A 13,504-nucleotide genomic window follows, 5' to 3' on the forward strand; every position below is an offset into this window, starting at 1 on the left:
GCACGATTTGAGAGGTGCGTTCACAAGCAGCCGGTTGTAATTACAACATTTGACCATCTGCATCTGAGCAAGTTCCCATTTATAGTCTCAGTATCCCTTCGTGGCAACAGTGAAATTTTATTATATTGAAATCGTGTATACAGTCTTATACTGAGGTTCTAAATACATGTTGTTTCTTGGACAAGAAGTTGTAAATTGTAAAATACTTTGTTATATCAAGAACTTTGTTATATTAAAGTTCGCTATATCAAAGTTTAACTCTACATCGAAAACTTCAAATACTGAATTTTGAGCCAAAGCAAATATTGAACAGCACTGACTATTTGAGAGCTTTGAATATTCACAAAAGGCTAACTAACGCTGCATGTTGTATACAGTGGTCAATTATAAGCATAAAGGTGCAATAAAATAAATGTAATAAAATTTAATAAAACAAGCAGAGAACTGCTCAAATAAGCACACCTGGTTGTCCACAGAGAGCACAGCAAAATGTCCAATGAGTAGCACCACCTGGTGGAGGAGGGCCCACTCCTCCCAGTGGGAACAGTACCATAGGAGGTAGCTGGCAATGTGGCGCAGCTGCAGAGACATGCCTTCTGCTCCCAGCACCGCCTGCACACATTAGGCAGTCACAACATCAGGTATGCCCACACATTGCCCAAAAAGAACTAAAGACGTGCAACTTCATAGTTGTTAACGCCTCTTCAAATGTGCATCTGCATATTCACAGCAATACATTCATCAAAATCGAGTCAAACTTCCCCAGCTGCACTCCTACACAAATTCATAATCTGTGCTAGTGAATTTCTAATCATCACAGAGGAAAAACACCGTTTTACATATATTTCCAAGAAATGAGAGTTCATTTTTTTTACCGTGCCGGCAGCATATGATACAGTAGAACCTCGCTGATACGATCCCGTTATGTGCGATTTCTCGGTGCCAATGTTTGCAATCAAGAACACAAGAAATGACCAAATACAGTAAGACTTACTTTTTATTGGTTTATAATTTTCTGGAAAACACAGTTTTTGCCTGAATGTTCAATAGATCACCAAACTGCAATCATATTATTTTCTAGCTGCTAGACCCATGTAAACAGGAAAAGGCATGAGGTGTGCTATCGAAAACAGTAACCACCTGCTGCAGCAGCTTCCTTGCCATGCCTACTTGACCATCTCATATGAAAACACAGTGCGCACTAAGTTTCTTATTCTGGTACTAGCAAATCTCCTTCTGGGTCATCATATACCACATTCACGGCTACAGTTGAACCCACTTATAACAATATTCAAGTACCATGGAAATGCCACTGTTATTAACGATAATTGTTATAAATAGGTTATGGGAAAAAAAAAAGAAATGGGGGATGGCATAGCTGTTCCCAGAAAACTATAATGGTAGGGAGGCCAGTTCTCCTCCCCACCACTTTCCTCCATCTGGCTTGTGATTGTGTCTGCTTTCTACATGTTCTGATCGTATGTTAACAAGCTGCGGCTGTCGGCGTTCGAGAATGGCACTGCTATAACAACTGCAAATAATGGCCACAAGAGGCAAGTGGCATATGAGCTCTGCTGAGGCATCGCTTTGGTGGCCCCAAACAGCACCTTTTAAAAAATATGGGAAGGTTGCCATGGCAGCATCTTAGCTTCAGAAATCCAGCTTTACGCGAAGCTTGCCAATATCCTTCTCCAAAGCATCCAGGTGCTCCACGTAGTGAAGCGGAAGGTCCCTCGCGTTAACAAGCCCATGAGGGACTGAATTATCTACAGGACTTCCCACGGGGACAATGCTGAAGCAGCCTGCCCTACTGCGTCAGCACTGCAGTGGTGGCTGTCACTGTCGCTATCCGATGCAAGCATGTTCGCGACAATTACCTCATTGGTTAGAAGCACCTCGTTTCCAAATCTACAGCAGTGCTCTTTTTTTTTACCCGCAATATTGTGCATCGCCAATGATCAGCAGGTGGATCAGCCGTGTTCCGTTTCGGTGGAAAGTCAAACGAGGCTGAGAAGCAACGTGATTAGGAAGGACTTCAATGCAGCAAACAAAGACAAGCACGAGCAACTTAATCTGTTAGCATAATTGCGCAGAATGAGGGCCCAGCAATAAACCCAGTGAGCAATCTGGGAGCAGTGCCGGCAGCGTTGTCAGCGCAGTTGGCACGGTCCATTCGTGTTTCAGGTGGTGGCGCAGCGCAGAGCTATGGGTGCAGTCCTTTTGTGTTCAGAGTGGTGGAAAGGCGACGGGAGAGGTGCGCGTGATGCTGGCATGCACCTCTCATGGAGGGAAGCGTGCGGCAGCAGTTGGGGTGGCAGGCAATCATGCAGCGGCTCGTATTTCACTTTTTATTATTTTTTTTTCCTCTCAAGGATTTCGCATTCCATTACCTTTCGGCATGGACACCCAGAAGCCAGACTTCATCGTTATAACTGATAATGCATCATGGGGATATTGTAGTAAGCAGGTCATTTCCCCATAGAAAACATACAAAAGTTGACAGTGCAGCAGCTTTTCATTGTTATAACCGGTATTGTTATAAGTGGGTTCGACTGTATCGCCATCAACCCTATTGCGATAACATCTTCACTTATCTGTTTCAATGCCTTTGGAAGCGTACTGCACGCTTTTAATAAGCGACAACCCTATTGCGATAAACATCTTCACTTATCCGTTTCAATGCCTTTGGAAGCGTACTGCACGCTTTTAATAGGTGATAACCCAAACATGCCGCCGTTTCCTGTTGCAGGTGAAGCAAAGGGAGCGTCATGTATCACTCTGGTGGCATTGTAGGCATGATATTCCGGTATCATTCACCAGCTCGATTTTGTTTACATTTCCCACATAATAGGAAAATTACAACATGCATCTTGGGTCACTTGAGCCCTACAAGTTGGACGCCCATCGGCGTCTGGTGCTAAAACAATTTGCGCATATGAAAGCTTCCCACCAAATGCCCCGCTCAAGGAAGCTACTGGCCCACACTGAATTTGGGCAGCGCAAACATAACCTTGTCGATGCCGTAAACACAACAATGCGTGTATCGGGACACTCGAGCACTACCAGCACAACCCACACCGGCATCACTTCGCATTAAGTGGATGTGAACTACAGTTGAGTGTCAATTCTTTGAGTGACTTCTCGTCATACACTTTCATGATTAGTAGTACATATTTTACTGGATCTTTTTTAAATGTATGAACAAAGTTCTACTGTGTTCATTTACATACTTTTGCTCAGAGTTGTAGTTTATTCGACTCGAAATTTCGCCATGACCAAGGTGGCAGGGGCATTTGCCTATTGCGCATTGTTGTGATGCCATGAAGTGCAGATTTGAGATGTAATCTTGACTGCATGATGTCTGTCTGCAGTCTAGGCTATGTTGTGCAAATTCTGCTTAGTGCTTTCAGCCTACACGTAAGCTTAACTCGTTCAATATAGTAAGTGAAGAAACAAATTTTGTAGGCGCGCTTGCTGTAGTTGTTGCCTACTCACTCGCAAACTTAAGCACCACTTCTGCACCCCTTTCTCTGACTTAATCCATGTTTGCCATCTCAGGCCTGATCCCCGACGAGCCGCTCTTACAACCATACCAGCCTTACAGCAAACTGCTCACAAATGTTTCTTGCCAGCAGTGAATTTTTATTTCAGTTGCCCTGCCTTGGCTATTACGCCTAACCAGCACTGCTTCATGAAGTATGGAGGTCTAAGTTGGGATTGTGTGCCAAGTCCATGCAGACCAATTCAGAGCAGTTGTACAGCTCTTGAAAAAGCCAAGAATCCATGAGTTTCCAAATTGCCAACGAAAGCAAGTACAGGGCTCTTCATGGACGCTATTTTACTAACACTGCAGATGCTGGATTATGTCCGATACTTTGGTCGCAGCTATGCGCATAGTGCACAACCTATAAAGAGGCCACTGATGGCCACCTAGCGGTTGCTCTTGGAAGTACACTCAGGATGCAGTAGCAGAAAACACACTGAAGCAAGGATGGCTGAAGTTCACAGCTGCCATTTTTCCCTTTGTTTGGGTGCCAGACCACTACTTCAGCGGTGATAGCTGCAGGAGAGGCGTGAGCCTCTATGAGAGCAGATATGTATACAATGCCATTGGTGTTTGGGACAACTCGGCCCATAATCATGGGAGGTGCATCCTACAGACAGCGTGACGTATCCCGGTTATCTGAAGTGGAGCTCGTGTTAAGTAGCCACTTCTTTTTGTTGACAAAAAGGCAATGTCTCTATTGGTTATTTTTTATTCTACAAATGCCGTAAAACTGTTTCTGCATTTCAATAATAGGCACAGGTTGTTGGTGCAGGCTTATATCTCAAACAACTCCACACAGCTCCATGGCAGTACATATTGTGGTGATTTTTCTACCGATGAATACACGACATCGCCGAATAAGTGCCGTCAAAGCTGCCCCAAGAAGAGTAAGATTACGAATTTGTTAATGGGAATTCGTAAACTAGTTAATGAAGTCACCAAATGCATGACTGAAAAAAAGCGCCAGTTAGTACTGCACCACTGTCAAAAAAATGTTGCTGCGTACGTCGACGAACTGCCCTTCTTGCTGCAGCTTTTGCAATATCAAATTTTCTTAGAAACGTACAACGCTAGTCTTAGCAATTTATCACAATTTTTTTTTCTAATGTTACGGAAGAAAGAAGCCCCACAATATACTTATAGGTGAAGCAGAACCGGTTAAGGTAGATAGCGACTGGCAGCAAGGCCAAGTTTAGTCCTTGCAGCATAGGCATTGCATGCCTAGCCACAAAAGATAATATGAAAGAATTCAGTTGAGCACATTATACACATGCAAAAAAGCACTGTGCATTGTAAGTCTGCTCAGACAGCAACAAGGTGTAATGACTTCACAAACAGGAGATGAATTTTTCCGTGAAAATTGGACAGCAATACCATATGCAGCAACTAACAGCAACCCTTTCTCTGAGCTACTTCTTTTCTAACACATTTGCCTGGCAACCACGATATTGAAGATGTTCTTGGGTAAAGCAAATAAATCTGTTACAGAAGCACTTGCCTGTATTAATTCCAATAAAATGTGGTGTGATTTAAGCCCCTTACGAATGAGGCAAGACAAAAACCTTGTACTTAAAAAAAATCAACAGCTCTGCATGAACCAGCTAGCAACAGTTCAACATCCATGAAGCCATGCATAAAATAGATCCAAAAACATGAACTGCATGACAGCTGGTGCGACAATTTGAAGAGCCACATAAAACTGACATAATCAGTACTTGCAAGCCTCAGCAGCAATGCACTAGTACAGTCTTGTATTCAAGCAAGAGCAACACTATAAAGAAGCGGCAAAGGGTAGAGGTGGCAAGCGGCATCAAGAACCTAAGCGAGATGCTCTTAGCTCACATGCTCCAATGCTGACAAATCAAACCAAAACATGGGTAAGTCGTGATAAACTTTGCCGCTTACCCATATAAACATAATTGAGTCCAACAAACACTGTGATGACAAAATAAAGCATGATAACAAGCAATTTTGTGCTGAACACGGCGATCCATTGCTACCATTGCTCTCGCTCATGAAGCCTCACCAGAAATAAATAGAACCATGCCGCCGGCAAGTCCTTGCAGGTATTTGAGCACACTGCCCCGCAACAATTGTTGTTCGACACGCCTTGAAGGTTTAGTCACTTTACATGTGAAATTGGGTGTTGCTTACTTCGTTCCTAAAACATGATTTGAACAGGGAAGCCATCTTTTCCGAGTGCACTTAGCAAAGCCGTCACCAGTGGCACGTCCACTGGCACGCACTATGCATATACAATGGTTCAATTGAGAGAGGAGCGTAACTGCACGACAAATGAATTCAGCATTTCTGAAGTGTCTTGGCTTTGAGCTCTGTCTATGGAAATACGTCTTGCCCACTGAACCAAAACTGGATCGCACACATCTTCAAATTTATATCTGAACGTTAGAAATACTTTGAAAATTCAGAGTACTGAAATATAAGCTGAAGGAAAATCCCAAATAGCATAGTGTTTCATAGAATATTAGAAATTATTGAATATCTGCACAGGCCTACTTGCGCAGCCTCAAACAGATGGCACCATACTCTGAAAAATTCAATATTTTCCCAACATATCTGTGTGCGTAAGCCTAACGTATGCACAACAGAACTTTCTAGGGTTCTACACTGGTGGTCCAAAAGAAACGACGAGGGCAAATGACGGCAAGGCGAGCGAGAGCCTGTGTATTACATGTATTATATGTTACACATTCAAATCATTTTTTTTTATTCCAACAGCAATTATATGGATGTCCAGGCTAATTTTACCCTTCCTTATTGACATGTGTGCATGGTTTATGTCTTTGTGTTGACTGTTTTCAGCAGCTAACAAATGTACAAAGGTACCTCCCATTGAAAGATGCACTTTCTTCTAGCACAAGTCTCTTGTATGTTTACACTGATTCTATAGTAAAAAAAAAATCTTGTCTGTGATCAGACTGCATACACGACGAAAGTAGTGGTGCACAATCTTGAATGAGCATGAGAACCAGCGATTACACTACAGGGTGTCTATCAAATTGACATTTTCAAATTCCCTGAGTGCCTTTGTAAAAGTCCCTGAGTGACACAGAACTTCATCTTATGTCAACATGGGTGGACACCATGTCACCTGATACTGCCACTCTCTAGTAAGCATGTTAAAAAAAAAGAAAACTTAATATAATTTGAATAGTAAGGAGTAGTGTTTATTTTATTGAAAAAGAAAACAGAAGGGCGCAGCATCTCGGCATCAGCCAACACTGTTTTTTGAGCTCAAACTCCTTCAAAGAAGCCACAGCACACTTCCTTTCCCGTTCATTCCTCAATGCATAGGTCGTATCTGTTCTCGTCCTCCTTCCTCTGTGCATTCACCCCAAGGACCATTTCAAGCATCCTCTTAGTTGTACAGTCAATGTCCAATTTTTCTGACTCCCTAGGGGCCGCAAGAACGTCCAAAAAATCAGCCAGTTACCCGCCGTGGTTGCTCAGTGGCTATGGTGTTGGGCTGCTGAGAACGAGGTCGCGGGATCGAATCCCGGCCACGGCGGCCGCATTTCGATGGGGGCGAAATGCGAAAACACCCGTGTGCTTAGATTTAGGCGCACGTTAAAGAACCCCAGGTGGTCAAAATTTCCGGAGTCCTCCACTACGGCGTGCCTCATAATCAGAAAGTGGTTTTGGCACGTAAAACCCCAAATATTATTATTAAAATCAGCCAGTTAAAAAAAATGAATGCATGTGTTTTGCTGCCTTTAAAGGGCCCCTCACCAGGCCACATAGCAAATTTTTTTTATATCCTAGAAGTTGTTACGTGCCCTCTAGGGAGCGTTCTACTGCAAGAATATTTCAAATTGGTTCATTAATAGCCGAGATAGAAATATTTCAGTGCTGCGAACCCATGATTTCAGTAGGCAAGGGCCACTACCAAGAGAGACACTTTCCACTTGCCCCATCTAGCCTCCATAAGCAAAATTCTTTCCCTGCGTTCTCCCACACTGGAGCTCGAGAATCGCATGACGCGTACATCACGGGCCTGCCTTCATTTTTTTTCCCTCGCTCTTTTGCTGCACGGTGCACTTCCGCTGATGGTGTTGCATGCATGCTGTTGTGTTTGTCTTGTTTTGCACAGCGCACGGTTTTGCATGCTGCGCACGAGAACACTTGACTAGCAGTATAAGCCAGTGCTACACGAATACTGAGGAAGACACAAGCGGATCACAGAGCATGATCGCATGCTTGAACATTGTAGAAAATGACATACTTTCGTTGTCTGCGCGTGCGACTGCGTGACGTGGGAACATGCAGACAAAGCGGAAGTAGATCTCTCTTGCAGCGGTGCGAAGTAAAACAAGAACACACAGACATTCGGTTTGTGTGTTTTATTATTTCTCTACACTTTAATTCGTCTATTGAAGTAACAGATTACACAAATAATGGATGTTGCCTTTAATAATTCTCGAAATCAGATGTCACTACGAGCAACGTCACAGCAGTGCAATGCACACCCATGAGCAAAAGTACACGAACCAAGGATTGCGCGATAAAGCCAATTTTTTCCACAGCCTGTGAATACAAATTGAAACTGAGAAGTGCAGTCCAAACTTAGCATTGGGAACTTTCCAGTCTACTCGTCAATTTCAGTTTATGCATGCTATTGGCAAAGAAATTTAGTTTTTTTCGGAGACCCTGTGGTCCATATACCTTTGCTCACAGGTGTACGTAGGCGTACTTGTGCGATTACGTCCGCTCTCCGACTGGGAGCACAGCGCCCACAAGGAAAAGAGCAGATGGCATTTGGTTTGAAATTCCAGCTCTTTCCGCGGCATGTCGTGACGTAATACTGAGCAGACATGATTGTTAGCAGGCATAGTATGCACGGCTCAAATGGCCAGACCTGGTAAAAGGCTCTTTAAGGGCTCAAATCGCCGCAGGCACATTTGAAAAAGCTCGGAAGGACTGCCAGTACAATAATTAGGCATATCGGTTCTCGCACTATGACAGGATATGGCGAGTGCACGCATGCATAATTAATGAATACATACTGTGTCCCATGACAATTGCTCCCTTACCACGCTTGTTATGCTTCAGCACGTAACATTGCTGTAATGTGGCGAAGCTGACTTTCGGGAACTGGCATTATGCAACACGCTGTGCTTTCCAACCTTCGAAACAGATCGCAAGGACCACAAAGGGGGAGTAGGTGCCATTGCTTACAGCGGCGAATTCTTTCAATGAAAAACATGGCACAGAACGGCAAGAAGCTTAACAGCGAATGTCGAAGCAGCTAGGCCTAGCATTGCCACGGTGGTGGTTACAGCTGCCAGCAGATCTGCGTGCAAGAGCACCGGTTCGAGGCGGCAAGGTAATAAAAATGGCGGCGATGGTGGTGGCTTTGATTAATGCTGTTTCGGACCGGCAGTCATGGCAAGAAGTGCGCGAACTCAGACGGTGAAGGGTTCTCGCGTCCGAAATTTCAGACGTTCTTATACATTGACTACAGTCGAATCCAGATATATCGAACTCGAAGGGGATCACGAAATAGTTCGATATATCGATAATTTGAAACGTGAAATATGCATGTCAAAAGCTTCTCTAAAAGCTCCACACATCTCAAGGCAGTTTCTTGATGTCGTGACTAACGGGAACTTGCCGATCTGTGCCTCCAAGGTGCGTAAAAAAACAAAAACACAGCGCGATGACCAGAGCATTTTATTTCAGAATAAAAAAATCTGTGACCTTTGCTTGCTTTTTCTTCTGCACCATCAAGTTCATTAAGCTGTCCTCAAGCTTGTTGACAGTGTCCAAGTGAGATAGGCCAGCTCCTTTCATTGTGCCACAACAGCGCCAAATGACGCTGAAAGCTGATGCAAGTTCAGCTGCAGTGCATGGTGGTTGGTCCTCTTCGTTGGACACTTTGCTGCTGCTCGAGTCTGCCTCCTCGTCACCCATGATGTCAGCCACAATCTCCACATTAGCGCAATCCGCTACAGCTTGCACGCCGTCAGCGCTGACGAAATCGTGTGCTGTAACGTCGCCTGGGATGGCACCTGGGAATGCCGAGAGCTCGCGAAATTCACTGTCCAGGCATTCGGCGTCATAATCTTCACTGTCAAGACATCCGTCATCTGCAGCTACCACAAAGCCTGCTTTGCGGAAGCAGTTCACAATTGTGCTTTTCTTCACGTTATTCCAAGCACCAGCCAGCATTTGAATGGCTCCGAGGAAGTCCATCTTGAGTTCGATTCCTAATCGAAGGTTGATTAAAAGCCTCTGCACCAGTCGTTTTCTGCTTTCTTCTCCGAAGGCCACAGCAAACTATTTGGACTTCTCCATGAGCATTGGGCTGTCAAGAGGTATGTTCTTGGCACGTGTCTCCAAAAACCAGGCGTACAATGCCTTTTCGACCTTGTTGAAGGTTGGGACGCGCACACAACACGCTCCAGGGCGACTGGATGCACTGCCTTCAGCTTTACATCGGCTTTGTTCTTGAGGATCGTACTCAGGGTGTTGCGAGGCATTCCGAACGCCGCGGCGACCGACGACTTTTTCTCGCCAGCCTCCACCCGTCGAATGATGTCCGCCTTTGTTGAAAAATTCAAATTCTTGTGTTTTTTCGTGGCCATGGTTCCGGAACACGTGCCAAAAGCCGAAAGAAAAACGCACTGCACCACACGAGTCTCAAGCCTTCGCGTTGGCCTTGTGAATAAAAGGAACAAAGCAAATCAAAAGATGCACCGCTCCGAGTCTCCGCACTACCACAAGCGCAAGCTGCACTGACCTCGTTCCTCTCACTGGGCCAGCGGTGTCAGCCAACCAAGACACAGGAAATGGGCGTCTGCGGTCAGTGTGGTTTCTCCCTCCCGCTGCCCTTTTACACCCAATCACACTCCAAGTGTTCCTCGTCACGTGCCTTTTACCCACACACCCCTTTCTCAGAGTGCGGGGCGGCACGCGTGAGATCGCGAGAACATCGCGAGATCTTCGTGAGGAGAAGCGAACTTGCGGGGCTGGGATGCGACGGAAGAAGCGCACTTGCAGGGGTGGGGTATAGTGGGAGGAGCGCACTTGCCGGGGCGCAGCTCAGCACGGGGTTCAATACATCGATATGCTGGTGCAGAGGAGTTCTATATACGTGAACAATAGCATTATACTTTTGCATGGGATTCCCAAGGGAATTTTTCAACTGTTCGATATAGGCAATAATTCAATATATCCGGGTTCGATATATCCGGGATTGACTGTATACATTATACATTGGGGATATGGTGGCGCAGCGAAGCAGTCTAAATTGTCAGCCATCTGGAAAGTCGGTCGCTGACTGTACACTGGCAATTCCTTCAGCAGACAACATGGCATCAAAGAGGCTCCATTACGATTCCTCTCTGTTACTCGAGTAAGCACTACCGTGACTTTCGTTCCCTTTCAACAAAATTACGGCTCATTTTCCCTGATAGAAGCACAGATTCCCTGAGTTTTCCCTGAGTTTTGCCTGAGTATTTTCAGACTATTCAAAATCTCTGAGAATTCCCGGTTTTCTCGGTTGGTAGACGCCCTGCACTAGAATGTCGAACAACTCATGTATACACAGCTGACAGGCTTGATACATGGATCAGATTTCGACGATCGGCAATAATGCCCGCTGCTTTGTTGTGCTTCGAGTGCTGGCTTTTTCTTCTTTTTCTCCGGGGACAAGTTCACCCAATAAAGCATTTCTTTAACTCATGCTTTTGACAGTGTTTCATTCTCCAGCATCACGACAGCAGGACAGTATCAAATACAAGTGCAATAAGATTACATACCATACACCACATGCAGTAGACACAAGGTAAAGTGTGAAAGGGTGAGCTGAAAAGGATGGTTGTTTGATGTATGTCGTCTTCCCACACACCTGACTTTAGAGGTCAAGTTATCAAGAATGCTCGAAGGGAGAAAAGGTCATGTCTCCTCCTCTAGCCTGGCCACAACAGCAAATAGCTCTCTATGTGGTTGAGTGGACATGTAGCCCGTACACGGTATATTGAAGGTAATCTGTGGCAGGTGAAAAAGTGAAAAGATAAGCCGAGCCGATATGGCAGTTGGCTTCATACGTGCTGTGCTCCTGTACACGTAGGGCTGGAGGTTGCATAATCTTAATCTACAATGACCTGGTGAAGTGAAACGCAGCATGTAGTATTCACTGCCCACTGTCAGTGCTCTTCATCATGCTAGCGTTGTGACAGCTAGTGTTTGTGGTAATCAAGCGAGATCTGTTCATGTGTGCCTGTACATGCATGGCACCATGCTTATTTAATTAGAGAATGCTTACCACAATATATACCGCCGATAAGGCTACAAACCCTACTTTGTGTGGTTGTCTAATACCAACTTTATTATGGAGATGCTTTGCCTTTAAGGCCAAAACTGTGACCTTCCTTTTTTTCTCACTACTGCTGCTTTGCTGCAAATTTTCACAATAACTGTGTGCAAACACAAGAACTCACTTGGAACATAGCCAAGTCAAGCCGTGCAACTTGGTTAAGCAGGGCTATTGCTGCACTTGCAATTGCTAATCGTCCAGGAGACAACAAGGCAGGTGTCTGGTTCCCAGCCCGCCAACCAGATGGCACCCCCATCTCCAGCAGCGTGCCATACAGCAGAGACACCGAACCAGCTAGCTGTGTGACTCCGATGGTTGCTGCTAGCTGAGTTGAGTCTTCTTCCTTGCGATGCTTGATCCGACTGTCAAAAAAAAAAAAAAGAAATACAGTTTTAGAATAGAGTCCGTAAAAAAAAAAGGCACAGCGCTGTACGTGCTCGAGTCTACTAGCATTCCATAACAAAACTGCTACAAGCTATGAGTAACTAAGGTACAGTAAAACCTTGTTAATTCAGATTTCACGGGACCGAAAGAATGTCCAAATTAACCAAATGTTGAATTATCAAAGGTTTCAAGAAAACAAACAAATGCTTACTATGTCAACACGTCTTTATTTACTGAATGAATGTGCCAATTTTGTTTTAATCATGGATAAAAGCAGAGCAGAAGCTGTAATTCTCATCCTCTCAAGCTGATTAGCATTTACAGTGGCGAAAGCCTCGCGACTTCCTTCCCAGCATGGCTACGGCATGTGTCTTCATCTGAGATACCCTTTACACTACTGCATGCGCATTCAAATTGTTTTTTCACCAGTGAGCTGGTCACCATCCATCGCTATGTAGCCAGTACTCTTCATTCTCAACAGATTTGCACTGAGTCAGAACGAAACTACTGTTTGCCGCAACTGTTACGGACGAAACCGCGGCCGTTTTAACACAATAATGGACTATGACCTAGTGGTTTTGAAGGCACGCAGCCGACATATGCACAGTCAAAACGCAACTACTGTTTGCCACAACTGCTGCGGATGAAACCGCGGCCGCTCTTGACGCAATAATGGACGATGACCTAGTGGTTCTGAAGGCATGCAGCCGACACACGCACAGTCGAAACGCAACTACTGCTTGCCCCAACTGCTGCGGACAAACCCGCGGCCTCAATCCACGTAATCATGGATGGCTACTACGCAGTCATGAAGGCATGCGGCAATGCGGTGCTATACGTGGTGGTAAATGCAAGAATAGATGCCTTAAAGGCCCAAATAGACACTAAGTATACTGGCGTTGCTATTATTCATGTACGATTTACACTGATGACTATGGCAATGCGGACTCTGCCACTTCGTTTTGGTGGACGCTAACACCCTTTTTTCTGTTTTGCATCGTACATTTGCGGAACTCTGCCCCTGCCGAGCTCCAAGAGTTGTCCAAGTTAACCTATGTGCAGCCAAATACATCCGAATTAACTAGTTTCATTGTATTAAGCATATGCCTGCTGGGATCAAAGGACAAGTCTGAATTATCCAATTTTCCAAATTAATGAGGATCGAATTAATAAAGTTTTACTGTACCTAGGGATCAAGATGTACAGCATGGCTTACTCTTAACAACAGAACACCA

General features: G+C 44.8%; 1 protein-coding gene across 6 annotated transcripts in view; it reads right to left on the reverse strand.

Annotated features, from left to right (window-relative positions):
- The window catches only part of ssp3 (SCAPER domain-containing protein short spindle 3), a 281,587-nt gene that overhangs the window by 136,626 nt on the left and 131,457 nt on the right, over positions 1–13,504 (reverse strand). For all 6 annotated transcript variants that reach the window (XM_075680651.1, XM_075680649.1, XM_075680648.1 and 3 more), the window contains 2 exons: positions 12,010–12,247; positions 463–612 (listed from right to left, as the gene is read on the reverse strand). In XM_075680651.1, the coding sequence (XP_075536766.1) occupies positions 463–612; positions 12,010–12,247 (388 nt within the window). The remainder of the gene's footprint in view (positions 1–462; positions 613–12,009; positions 12,248–13,504) is intronic.

The sequence above is a fragment of the Dermacentor variabilis genome, chromosome 2 (assembly GCF_050947875.1).
Source record: "Dermacentor variabilis isolate Ectoservices chromosome 2, ASM5094787v1, whole genome shotgun sequence".
Lineage (NCBI taxonomy): Eukaryota > Metazoa > Arthropoda > Arachnida > Ixodida > Ixodidae > Dermacentor > Dermacentor variabilis.